This window comes from Cucurbita moschata, unplaced genomic scaffold (genome assembly GCF_002738365.1).
Source record: "Cucurbita moschata cultivar Rifu unplaced genomic scaffold, Cmos_1.0 Cmo_Scf00018, whole genome shotgun sequence".
In the NCBI taxonomy this organism is placed as follows: domain Eukaryota; kingdom Viridiplantae; phylum Streptophyta; class Magnoliopsida; order Cucurbitales; family Cucurbitaceae; genus Cucurbita; species Cucurbita moschata.
The window spans coordinates 377,448-389,790 of record NW_019268534.1 but is presented as its reverse complement, the minus strand read 5'-3'; the positions used below and the strand labels follow the sequence as shown (position 1 = coordinate 389,790).

The following is a 12,343-nucleotide window of genomic DNA, read 5'->3' as shown; positions in this document are numbered from 1 at the left end:
TAATCTAATCAATTCAACCTCTATTATAGAGTTTGGTCGGTTTGGATTGTCGGGTTTAATGTACCCCTAATGGATGAAGTATTTAGTCTTGATATGTGAAATAATGAATAAAAGAACATAAGCAACGTTTGAATGATTGGTCACTCCCCAATCCCAAGTTTGTAATAGAAAAAAAAAAAAAACAAAAGACCAAAAGCACAAGCAACTTCTGAATGAACGATTTCCAAAGCAATTGTGCATGTGACTCCTTACTTCCACCTTGGAGAATATTGCGCTCCCTCCCCCACGTGACACAGTATCTCTCTCCCTTAGTAATGCATAAGTGGACCTTGTCCACTTTAGTATTTATTTAGAGTGTACACGGGTTGCATTGGGTTGAAAGTATCTCTCTCCCTTCGTAATGTATAAGTGGACCTGGCCCTCGACTTTCGTATTTACTTGGAATGTACATGGGCTGCATGTTAAAAAAAAAAACTAGAACATTCACCACGACCAAATCCAATCCTCTATTTCTTTTTTGTTAGATTGTTCTTTTTTTAAATTATTTAAAAAAGTTACCGTTATTTACTATACATGTTACATTAATAACTAGAATCTCATCATTTTTTTTAATATTCTTAATTTTTTTTAAATGTACGTAAAGTTGAGTTGGATTGAATGGTTATTTAGGGATTATAAACATTATTATATAATTTAGTGTTGAAAAAGTTAATTAATATTAAAGTCAACTCCAAGATAAGATATTATTTTACTTTCCTTTTTTGTATGCTGATAAAGTAAAATGCATAAAAAATAGTTAGATGCAATTAATAAACTTTTGACTTTTGGATCATTTAATTTAAATATTCATACATAACATATATTGGTGAAATTTAAAACATTATATTTGAAGTGAATAAATGAGTATTGGGTAATTAATAAATTTACCAAATTTATTTCACATAAATCAATAGGAAAAAAAGAAACGAACATTAATTGCTTGTAGATGACGTGTGAAATAAAATAACGATTGTCGTAGTCTTGGAAGCAGCGGATTCCCACCTGGGGTAACGGAGATCCAACGGTGGAAATCGAACCGTAACGGCCGCGCCAAAATCAACGGCCCAAAACTGGAAAGGCTTTTGGAAGCGGGAGCAGGTGGGCCCCATTTTCCGACAGGTGGAAATTATAGTTTTTAATCAATAAGACACGTCGGTTTTCTCACAGTCCAAAATTTATTTAATAATTAAAAAATATATATACGAATACTCTAATTTAACAATCATTTAATTAATTATTTAACAATCCTTCTAATTTAACAATATATACGAATACTCTAATTTAAATAAAGTAGAAAAAAAAATCACAATATTAATTAATATAAAAAATATGAAATGTTTAAATATAAAAAATTAATTACGAGTAATGAAAAAGTATTAAAATATTAATGGGGGGAATTCCAATAGCATTATAAAAACTGCCTTTCTCTGTTTCCTATTTTTGCAGAATTTTATTTTCCATCTCTCCTTCCTCCGAACACCAACTTCCAAACTTAAACATTCATTCATCCATTCATCCATTCGTTCATCAGGTGATTTCCGCCATTACCACCGTTTTCTTCTATGATTTCTCTTCCTTTTTTCTCTGTATTTTCTTTCCTATCTCCCCATTTCTTCCCTTTTCATGATATCAATCATCGTTTTCACTTTTGCAAATCCACCGGATTCATAAATGGTTGATTCGATTCCCTTGTTCATCCCCCCTGGAGCTTCTTGTATGTGTTTTTCCCTTAACGACTTTTGCGTTCTGTTCTCTGTTTTCCTTCATTTTGCTATCAGGGGATTTGTTGGTTTTCTGCATGGAAACATTTACGTGATGATGCAGTAGAGATGGATTTTTGGGAATGTTTCAGCTTCTTTGCGACTTGGGGGTTGGTTAAATCGATGGATGAACGTGTTTTCAGAGGGAACCGATTGTGAAATTGGGGGTTTTAAATGGTGGTCTGCTTGTTTATTATATACGCAAATCTCCGAACTCAGTGGGAGATTGTGAATGTGATGATAGCGAGAGGTGTTGAGCGATGATAAACTGGTTCAATGAGCGCAAAAGATGAATTGATTGTTTGAGAATGGATATGAAGGAAAATGGTGAATTCGCGGACGAGCGGCCTCCGTCGCCAATGTGGGTGTTGCAACAGTTCTCGGAGGAGGCGTTTAGGGTGGCCGGTGAAGCTCTGAATAGCGTCTATCAAGGGGGCACCGGGATTCAGGAAATGGGGACTGGACATCGACGTGCTCGAAGTGAAGTTCCGAGTCCCGTGCACAATCGAACCAACGGTTTCCAGAGGTTAAAATCCCATGTGCAGAAGGTTTGGGGATGGGGGAGAGGCACGCGAGATGAGGATTACGCCTTCTGTAGTTTTGATCCTGAGATCTTGGCGAATCAAAAACGTCAGTGGTATCAGTTTCACTCCAAATCTCTGGTATCTAATTGATTCTATGTTTCTATATTCTTTCTACAACCTGGTTTTTTCCGGGTTTCCAAGCAAAAGAAAAGCTGGATATGTTGTTTTTTGAAGCAGAAAAGGAGATCATGTTTATGAATGAACGTTTTGCTTATGAGGTCCTCTGGCCTCTGGGCGATGTTGTATTATACTGATGCAATACCCTGCCTTATTTCTGAAACTAGGCTCCCCTTGGACTGAAGTTTTTCAATGCTCTCAAACATTTCCCACCTCCACATGCCATGTATTAGTTTGTAGACATGAAAAGTTATTGGAATTACTTGCTGTTCTGCTTTTGCTTTGTTGTTCAACTTTAAATTCAGTGTTTGACTAGAAATTATTTGAGGAGGCTTCCACAATGTGCCGATAGTTTTGCACAGTTAGATGTATGAGAAGAAATTGTAGAAATATCTCGAGATTATATCTAGTGGTTACTAGGAGACACATATTGTCGAATCCACATCTAAAGGTTATTACGAGGCAACTATCTTGTAGAGGCTTCATTGAATAATTTTTTGTGTTTAATGATGTTACAATTAAGTATAACAAATGAGTTGGTAGTTTGTCCATAGATGAAGCTTGTAAGATAAGATATGTATAACTATCTAGTGTCATGCGGGCAAGGAGAACTTGTGCTCCAAAAGGCATATTTTGTGATGTAAAGCAATAGTGTCTGATGATTGCAAGCTCTTTTGAATTGCAATAAGCCCAGCTGAGTAAGAAAAAAAGTTATACATTGAATTTTAATATGTTCATATTTTATAGGACTGTGTATTATACAAAGAGCCCACCTCTCTCTTTGAACACTTCATTATTGTGGGGCTCCATCCGGATACTAACCTTGAGACTGTGGAGGATGCATTTGCTGAAAGGAAAAAATGGGAGTTACAAAAGAAAAATACTGAGATGATAGAAAACGAAATGCTAGAGCATAGAGGGCCATCAGTTCCCCTGCTGGAACCTCAGGTTAACTCTTTATCTGGATCCTTAGTTTGGTGGAACTCTTTTATTTGTGTTGTAGAATTATCCAATGTTTAGTGAGTTAATTCTTTATGCCTTTGTTATGTCTATTGAAGGATAAATATTTGAGATGCTTTTTTTTTTTTTTTTTGTTGTCTACCTAAAATTTTGTTTGCTCGAGTAATTTACTCATAAAATTTGAGATGAAGGTCGTTAACTATTGCGTTCTTGCGTTTATATATTTGCATATTGATGAATTGAAGTTGTATTTGCATCTACAGATACTTTTTAAGTATCCACCAGGGAAGAGGCTGCCAATGCGTATGAAGGATTTGTCTGCATTTTGTTTTCCCGACGGTGTTAAGGTGAGCTATAATCCATCAGCCATGATGTGTTAAGGAAGGTTAGGTTGGTTATCTATTATCTTTGATTCATGATATTGGTTTTATCCCTTTATGTGAAATCAAAAGCTAGTAAACCAGGTGAAGTATATATTCAAGTGTCAAATTTGACTCTATCACCAACATGTTCCGTGTCATTTCTTTGTTGATCTACATTTAAATATTAAATAAGTTACTTGTTTACCAATAAATTGCGGATGGAAATTATGATATTAGTTTCTTTGAGGATTTATAACGTTGATGAAAATCTTGAATGGGAAAGTAGTATTTGGTGACAGTTATTTGCTTTTAATAAATTAATGGTGTCACTAAGCTATCATCTTTCTCATTACTTTTTTTGTGGATTATTGTGCATTAGTAAGTAGTCTACTTTATGGTGCTTTTAACTTCACAATGATGTCACCTTATGAATCATAATGGCCTTAGATGTTTACTATTGACTGGATCGTTTTAATTTGTTCTATTTCCTGGCAATTCATCTTTAACATTAGAACATAATTTCACACATTTACTCTAACAATGCAGGCACAGGTAATGGAGAGGACTCCATCACTCAGTGAGCTGAACGAAATTGTTTATGGTCAGGTATCTGGTACCAATATTAATATCTTTGTGATGACTCCATCCAGTTTTCTCTCTGCTTCTGGACAAGTTTTATCTTCTAAACATGGAATTTTATTTGTAAGATATTGACGTTGAGAAAAAAAAAAATCTGTTGGGGATGTTTTATTCGTTTTGATCGGTAAATGTATAATACTTCTCTTGTTTCCAAATTTAAAAAAAAAAAAAAAAAAATGATGCTAGCCTCTTCTATTGTCACAGGAACATTTGAAAAGAGATGATTTGGCATTTATTTTTTCCCTTAAGGTAAATTTTGTGATTGCTTCTTATGCTAATGTTGAATCTGAAGTTCTTTTTTTTGTCACCAGATATGTGTCTAAATCAACCTATGAACGTATTTATTTTAGAATTTATTTTATGTCCTTTACTTTTTGTCAGTAATACAAGATTCACTTACTCTTTGATAGTCGAGTTACTACTTGGTTGTATATTGTTTTAATTGTGTTTGCAAGTCTATGATAAGTTCTTCTACTTCTTCATATTCTTTGTATTGATTTCCAATCTTGAAGTATTGTTCATCTAGCTTTCTTCAAGTCTATTATTTCGTCATGAAAATGTAAAAAATGTCCTGAATTAAGTTATGTTTATTAAAATTGGAAAACTGAACAATAACAGTTATTTTCTTTTCTTGAGGTTTTGGTGCTTATTTTTCATTCACCACTTACCTAACCAATGGGCATGAGAGAATTTTATCTTTTCAAGTGGGAGTTCTTTTTTTTTTTTTTTTTTTTTTTTTTTTTTTTTTTTTTTTTTTTTTTTTTTTTTTTTTTTTTTTTTTTTTTTTTTTTTTTTTTTTTTTTTTTTTTTTAATGATCTTTTTACTCATTTCCATATGTTTAGTTCGTAGAAGAAATGGAATGTTGGCTGAAGCTACTTTCTTTTCCTTCAGGTTGCCAACAATTCGACTCTTTATGGTGTATGCTTGCATGTGCAAGAAATTGTTCAGAGGCCACCTGCCATCCTAGGCATCTCAACTTCTCTTTCTCATTCTCCTGGATTATGCAGCCGTTTTTTGGTTTCTGCACCTCGCTGCTATTGTCTTTTAACGAGAGTACCCTTCTTTGACTTACACTTCGAGATGTTGAACAGGTCCTTTGTAATTCTGTTTCTTTGAGCTACATGCAGATTCATGATAGAAAAATCGCTTTGGGATCTAAACAACTCAGTCCTTTTTGTTGTGGTCTGCAGTATTATAGCCCAGGAACGTTTGAATCGAGTAACACAGTTGATTAGTGAAATCTCTCTCACTGATTATGTGCCATCAGTGTCAAGGTCAAATAATAATGAAAATGTTGAATCTCCTGAAAGGGAGTCCGTCGGTGATTGGATGGCGTCAGCAATACCTATTCACAGTGCAGTGGCCCTTACTGCTGCTGCTGCAGGGATTATATCTGATGATGAGATCTTAACCTCTTCGATGAAGATGTGGGAACCTCGATCTCCTGAAAGTGGTACAACCAGCGATGCTTCAGAGTTGGGTCAAGTAAGCAAAACAAAAATGAGTGATTAAAGTTTCCTTAACGATATTTTGAGGCTGCAAGAAAATTCTCATTATACCAATGTAAAATTATTATAAGAACACCTCTAAAAGATATTAATTAATATTAGATGGGTGTGTAGTTCCTTTTGTGTTTATCATTTGGTGATTGCTGAGGTTATAACTGTTTTCAATTTTTTGACAAGGTGGAAAGAACTAATGGAAGTTTTGAGAATGGTCACCTTTGCACAGAGATGTCTTTCTCATCAAAGCATCGCGCATTAGAGCGCCTTGGGAGTTCTGAGTCCCTGTTCAGGTGGTAGATTTACCCTGATATCTAATATGCTTGTAAATTGTTAATACTTAGACACCTTTTGCCCAGTACCAATTTCAGTAATATTGAATCATATGGCAGTCCAGCTAGAAGTATGGCTTCAGAAGATGAGGATGATGATCTTTTTCCGAACTGTGAAAAGGAATTCGATGATGGCTTGATAATGGAATGGGCTAGGGTTAGTTAATTATGATTTCTAATTTTCATTCAACGACTAGACTCTTTTAACATTATCATTCATCTAATCACTTGCCTTATGGATTTATTATGATAGGATAATAAGCATGATGTGCTGCAAATAGTCTGCGGATATCATTCACTTCCTGTTCCTGAAAGGGGATGCAAATTATTATTTCAACCTCTTGAACATTTGCAATCTATTCAATACAGAAGACCTTCCATTGCATTGCTCGGATTTTGTGAAAAATATCTAGACTCATTGAACCCTGTTGAGGTATTTTTCTTATTGCTCGTTGTTCATAGGGTGTGTTTCACATCACTGTAAGGGGTGACTAAATCTTTGATAGGTCAAGGCAAAGTTGGCTTCAGCTGAAGAAACTCTTGCTCTGTCAATATGGACAACGGCCACTTTATGCCGAGCTCTCTCTCTTGAAACTGTAAGCAGAATGCTTTTCGTTTGATTCTGAAGCTCCAAAAGTTATGCACTTCTATTAGTTTCAGAACAAATTCTTGCAACTCCCTTGCAGATTCGGTTGTTTTGCCGGTTTATATTGTTCCCTTATCTTTTTCCCTGCTCTTTGTTTTGTTCTTTCCTCATGTTTACGTCATGACACGAGTTTTCACTGCAATAAACCTCATCGAGTGATAGTAGTGTGTCCTTTATTTTGGCTGTGAACTTAGAAGTCTGATCACGTTGTCTTTATAGGTTTTGCAATTGGTTGCAGTGATTTTACTAGAAAAACAAGTGATAGTAGTTTGTCCAAACCTGGTAAGTTAGTCCTACATTTTGTTTATATCTCCATTATTCTGACTACTATGATTTTTTTTTTTTATTTGATCTTATTCTCATTGAGTATATTAATTAATGCAGGGTCTACTTTCAGCTACAGTGTTATCCCTTGTTCCTATGATTTGTCCTTTCCAATGGCAAAGTCTATTTCTTCCGGTGAGTTCATTGATATTGATCTCTACAGTGTTATCCCTTTCTTTTTCACAAATCATAGATGTCTATGTGGTTATGAAATGCCCTAACCTGTTCACCTTGGTTTAGTTGAAAAAATTTTAATTGAAAAACTCTGTTTAAACTTTGACTAAGAAAATCTTTTGAAAGGTGTGTTCGTTTGTCCTACCTCTCGTAGTCAAAAGTCACTTGAAATGGTTAACGTCACCACTGTTTGAATCGATGTTTTAAAAAGCAAGCGTAAGCGGGAAAAAAAGAAGTTTTAAGTGAAGCACCCTCAACGAAGTGCATGCTCCTCTGTGCCTTGAAGCCTTTGTTTCTTTGCTTTCTTATGCTTGCTATTTGCTTCACGAGATGCTTCACGGTTCTTGCAATCTCTAAGAGGAACGGAATATAAATGGAAAACTACAAGTTGCTTGAGTTATTACTTCCCATGGTATGCTCATTTTAATAACTTTCAGGTTCTGCCAGGAAAAATGTTTGACCTCCTTGATGCACCAGTTCCCTTTATTGTGAGTATAACATTGATTTCTTTTATCTAAATTCTTGCTCGCGTTTAGAGGCAGTTCATTTTGAAGATAATGGGATATTTTAGTTTAAACCAAGATATCAATGAAAAGTATTGCTTCCTAAGTTTATTAATCCTTTTCGTAGATGATCGGGAGATTTAAATATGAAATAGAATTGTTCGTTGATCTCGATGTTTGAGCGAATCCAAATTACTTTTTAACTATGCCTTCCCCTTTTGATAATTTCGCAGGTCGGTACACTAAATAGACCAACTGATGTAAAGATGAAGACGTCTAATCTAGTTATTGTTGATGTGCTTAAGGATCAGGTTTGCTGGAAGCTTGCCTATCCTTTTGTTTTCCCTCTGTTTATTTATCATTCATGTTCTAAAGATCATTTTTATTGTGCTTTTATTTAACAAAAATAAGGGCTATACTAAACATTGACCCAACTGAGATGGTCCCAAAATTACGAAAAGAAGCTCAACTTGTTAAGCGTTCAAACCGAAAGGAAACTTACGAATAAAATTAGCCATAGATGCCCTGGATGGTCAAAATAGTTAACCTTTACGACTTCGTTGAGTGTAGATATTGAGAACTGTTTCCTAAACAGATTTTTCGAATGGTCCTTATTGGTATCTTATTAATTTTTTCATTTCGGTTTGTTTCCGGACTCCTTCAAGATAATGGCAAGGTTGGTTTAAAATTTTCTGCGATTCAGGTGAAAACATGTACCTTACCGACACTTCCACGACACAGAGAGCTAGTCTCTGAACTAGGCCCGGTCCATGCTAAATTGGCTAACAAGAGTTCAATTGCCAAAAAGCATCCTGTATATAGGTGCAATGAATCTCAGGTTATTATGGATTGGTGAATTTTCTTCTACTCCCACGCCTTCTGCTTCTACTCAACACTCACTCGGATGTAACTTTGATTTGCAGACTGCATACGCCGCCCAGTTTTTGAAGGTCATGCGGCAATACATGGAGTCATTGTGTTCAAATCTTAGATCTCATACCATAACTAGTGTCCAATCAAATAACGACAGGGTCAGACGATCTAATCTACCTTTCGTTTTACTTTCCGTCTTGATCTTCAACATTCCATGGCTGATCACTATGAAACTTTGCTCTTTATTTCAATGATTTCAGGTTTCTTTACTTCTTAAAGATAGCTTTATTGATTCCTTTTCTAGTAAGGACCGACCATTTATTAAGGTGATTTCCCACTTCTCCGCTTGATTCCTTCATAGATTTGTGCTTTGGTCATTGTTCATGTTAGTAATTTATGAATTAGATAAATGGGATCTGCTTCATTCTGTATTTTCTTTCTATTCTGAAACGCTAATAGTATATTGAGATGATCTCACATCGGTTGGGGAGGAGAACGAAGCATTCTTTATAAGAGTGTGGAAACCTCTCCCTAACAAACGTGTGTTAAAAACTTTGAGGGAAAGTCCGAAAGGAAAAACCCAAATAAGACAATATTTGCTAGCGGTGGGTTTGGGGTGTTATGTGTGAATTTGTGGGCAATGATGTGATGATGTGATGATTTGGGTGGTGAACTTTGCTGCAGCTACTAGTAGACACGCAGCTTTTCAGTGTTCTTTCGGACTCTCGCTTATCGAGCTTCGAAAATGGGTTCTGTGAAGCTAATAATAATGTTCCCAAAGCTCCAATGGCAGAAGTGAAAGTACAGAAGGTGCAGATGAAGAAACCCTGAGGGGTTTTCATTGATACGAGGAGGATCACTACTCATTGCGGAAGTGTTTTAAAGGCATACCAGTTTTGTAACATAACATTAATACTAATACTGAAAATATCCCAATTTTTTTTTCTTTTTTTTAGTGAGGATATATACATACATATATATATAAGGATATGTGAAAAGTCATGTAAATGTTGTTTACTTACAATAAACAAGCAACCAATTTTTCATGGGTTTTTTTTTTTTTATTCTATTTTGATTGTTGGAATAAGAAACCAAAATAAATCCCAAGATAATATATTTTTACATATTATTTAATTTTTATAATTTCTAATATTTTTTCAACCTTTTCAATTTTAATCATGTTTAATCATGATTTAAAATTTTAATCACCTTCTAATTTCTAATATTTTACCTATCGTAACATATATTTATTTATTTTCCATGTAATTTTTAAAAATATGTATACATAATTGAGTAGAAAATTTTAATTAAATGTTTCAAAATAATAAAATATATATTTTACTCATTAATATTTTATTCTTATTAGAAGTTATATTTAATAAAAATTATTAAAAATTATTTAAATTGAAAAAAATTATTAAAAATTATTTTACTCGACTTAATCCAACCCACGACGAAGGTAAAATGGTATATATAGATTTTACCCACCAAAGGACATTTGTTGGTCTCCCATAATATTCATAGTGTTTCTATCTTTAATTCAACCTCGTTCTTTTCGAGGGAGAAATTGGCCATCTTTTAAAACTCTCTTTAAGATGTGTGCCAACTTAATAATTTAATATTAATAATAAAACCACGTAAACTTCGAGAGAGACTGATATTAGCTGTTGATCCAAACATAGCTTAAGATTTATAATTCTAAATATCAATGATTCGATCCCATTTGAACTAAATAAATAACAATAATAAAATAAAAAATTTCAAACCTTTAGGGTTTATGGTTTGATCCCATTTTATAGTTGTTGAACTCAAAAAATAAAATTTATGAACATAGTTTAGGGTTTATGATTCCAAACCTGGATGGTATTTTGTAATTGTTGAATTAAATAAATAATTATAATAAAATAAAGTTTTTTTTTGTAGGTAGAATTTTATAATTGTTGGACTAAAAAAATAATAATAAAATAAAATGGTCAAAATCAAGAATAAAAATGTCAGCCTAACTTTAATTTTCAACAAAGGTGGGCATTACAAATTCAAGAAAATATAAATAATAATTAAATGAATTAACTAAATTTAGAATACATTAAATTGTTTGATTATAATTTATAGTAAAGCTTGGAAATAATGATGATTTAAACGCACGTGGGACAAATAAACAGTAAAGCATTTAATAATATTGAATATTCCAACTCAAATTAAAGTAATGTGAAAGGGAGAAAAAAGGGAAGAAAAATATAATAATAATAATAATAATAATAAAAATAATAAATTGGCTTTGAAAAGAATATAGGCCACAAGGAAAGAAGGCTAATAAATTTGGGTTTGAAAAAAGGACCAAATTCATAAAATCTTTTGAAAGGTCGTTGAAATTAATTAAAAAGACTGAGCTTTTGCCCTATTTTCAACCCTCACCATGTGTGCAGTCAAAATCGTACCAAGTTCCGTTCATTTCTATTCGAACAATCGAGAAAATAGGTCAATTTTTACCTTAAATTGACTCGATGTGTCAATTTTTATCTCCGACTTTTAATTGTTTTTACCCGAAATTTGATCTGATGTATCAATTTTTATTTCAAACTTTTAACTTTTTTTTGCCCTCAATTTGATTTAATATATCAACGACTTTTAAATTTTACCTTTGATGTATCTATTTTTTATCTCGAACTTTCAATTTTTTTTACCCTGAATTTGAATCGACGTATCAATTTTTACCCTAAAATTTATAATATATATTATTTTTTATATGGAACTTTTAATTCGGTCAAAATCGAAATTATTATATAAAATTTCATACTTTTATTAAATTTAAAAATTTATTAAACACAAAATAAAAAATTTAAAGACTAAATAAATCAGGGACAAAATTGTAATTTAACAAAAATATATATTTTTCTTAATATAAAGTATATGTACCATATTTAATTTCATCCATTTTCTTTATCTAGAATAACAAAATGATTGTACATTTATTCATGTACCCAAAAAAGGGAAAAAAAATAATAATAGTAACAATCAAATTTACTAAGGAAATATATAAATTAAAATAATATCCATTTTCTTAATCTACATTCTATTAAATAACCATATTATTTATTGACGACATAATTTAATATACAATCAGATTAAAAGAAAACACAACATAAACTTTCGAGTGTTGCAATTGAGAACTACCACAAAAGACAGACGTTATTGTTGAAACTAATATAAAAACAGAAGCATAAACATGATGATCGAGAGTAAAAAAAACAAGAAAAATAGGAGCATGAACATGGCGATCGGGAGCTAAAAAATGAATAAAACAAGAACATAAATATGATGATCGAGAGCCGAAAAAACGAGAAAAGTAGGAGCATGAATACAATGATCGGGAGCTGAAAAATGAATAAAACAAGAACATAAACATGACGTTCGTGAGCCGAAAAGGAACGAGAAAAGTAAATTAAAAAGAATTTAGTTAGGTACATTTCCAAACCAAAATAAAGCAAGAGGAGAGAGAGAGAGAGAGAGAGAGAGAGAGAAAAGGG

General features: G+C 32.9%; 1 protein-coding gene across 3 annotated transcripts; it reads left to right on the top strand.

The window, feature by feature from the left end:
- The first annotated feature begins 1,470 nt into the window (after window positions 1-1,470).
- LOC111455818 lies at window positions 1,471-9,771 on the top strand. 3 transcript variants are annotated; one of them, XM_023097436.1, is made up of 20 exons: window positions 1,471-1,570; window positions 1,818-2,461; window positions 3,248-3,448; window positions 3,724-3,807; window positions 4,369-4,428; window positions 4,666-4,710; window positions 5,354-5,553; window positions 5,653-5,947; window positions 6,148-6,257; window positions 6,357-6,453; window positions 6,550-6,729; window positions 6,803-6,892; window positions 7,162-7,224; window positions 7,327-7,401; window positions 7,878-7,928; window positions 8,177-8,254; window positions 8,647-8,781; window positions 8,867-8,974; window positions 9,077-9,142; window positions 9,501-9,771. In XM_023097436.1, exons 2-20 carry the CDS (start codon window positions 2,108-2,110, stop codon window positions 9,645-9,647), a joined length of 2,439 nt encoding a protein of 812 aa, XP_022953204.1. In that variant the 5' UTR covers window positions 1,471-1,570; window positions 1,818-2,107; the 3' UTR covers window positions 9,648-9,771. The 3 variants fall into 3 exon arrangements, with proteins under 3 accessions (XP_022953204.1, XP_022953202.1, XP_022953203.1); XM_023097434.1 differs by having other exon boundaries at window positions 6,336-6,453; XM_023097435.1 differs by having other exon boundaries at window positions 1,482-2,461; window positions 6,336-6,453.
- Window positions 9,772-12,343: the final 2,572 nt, after the last annotated feature.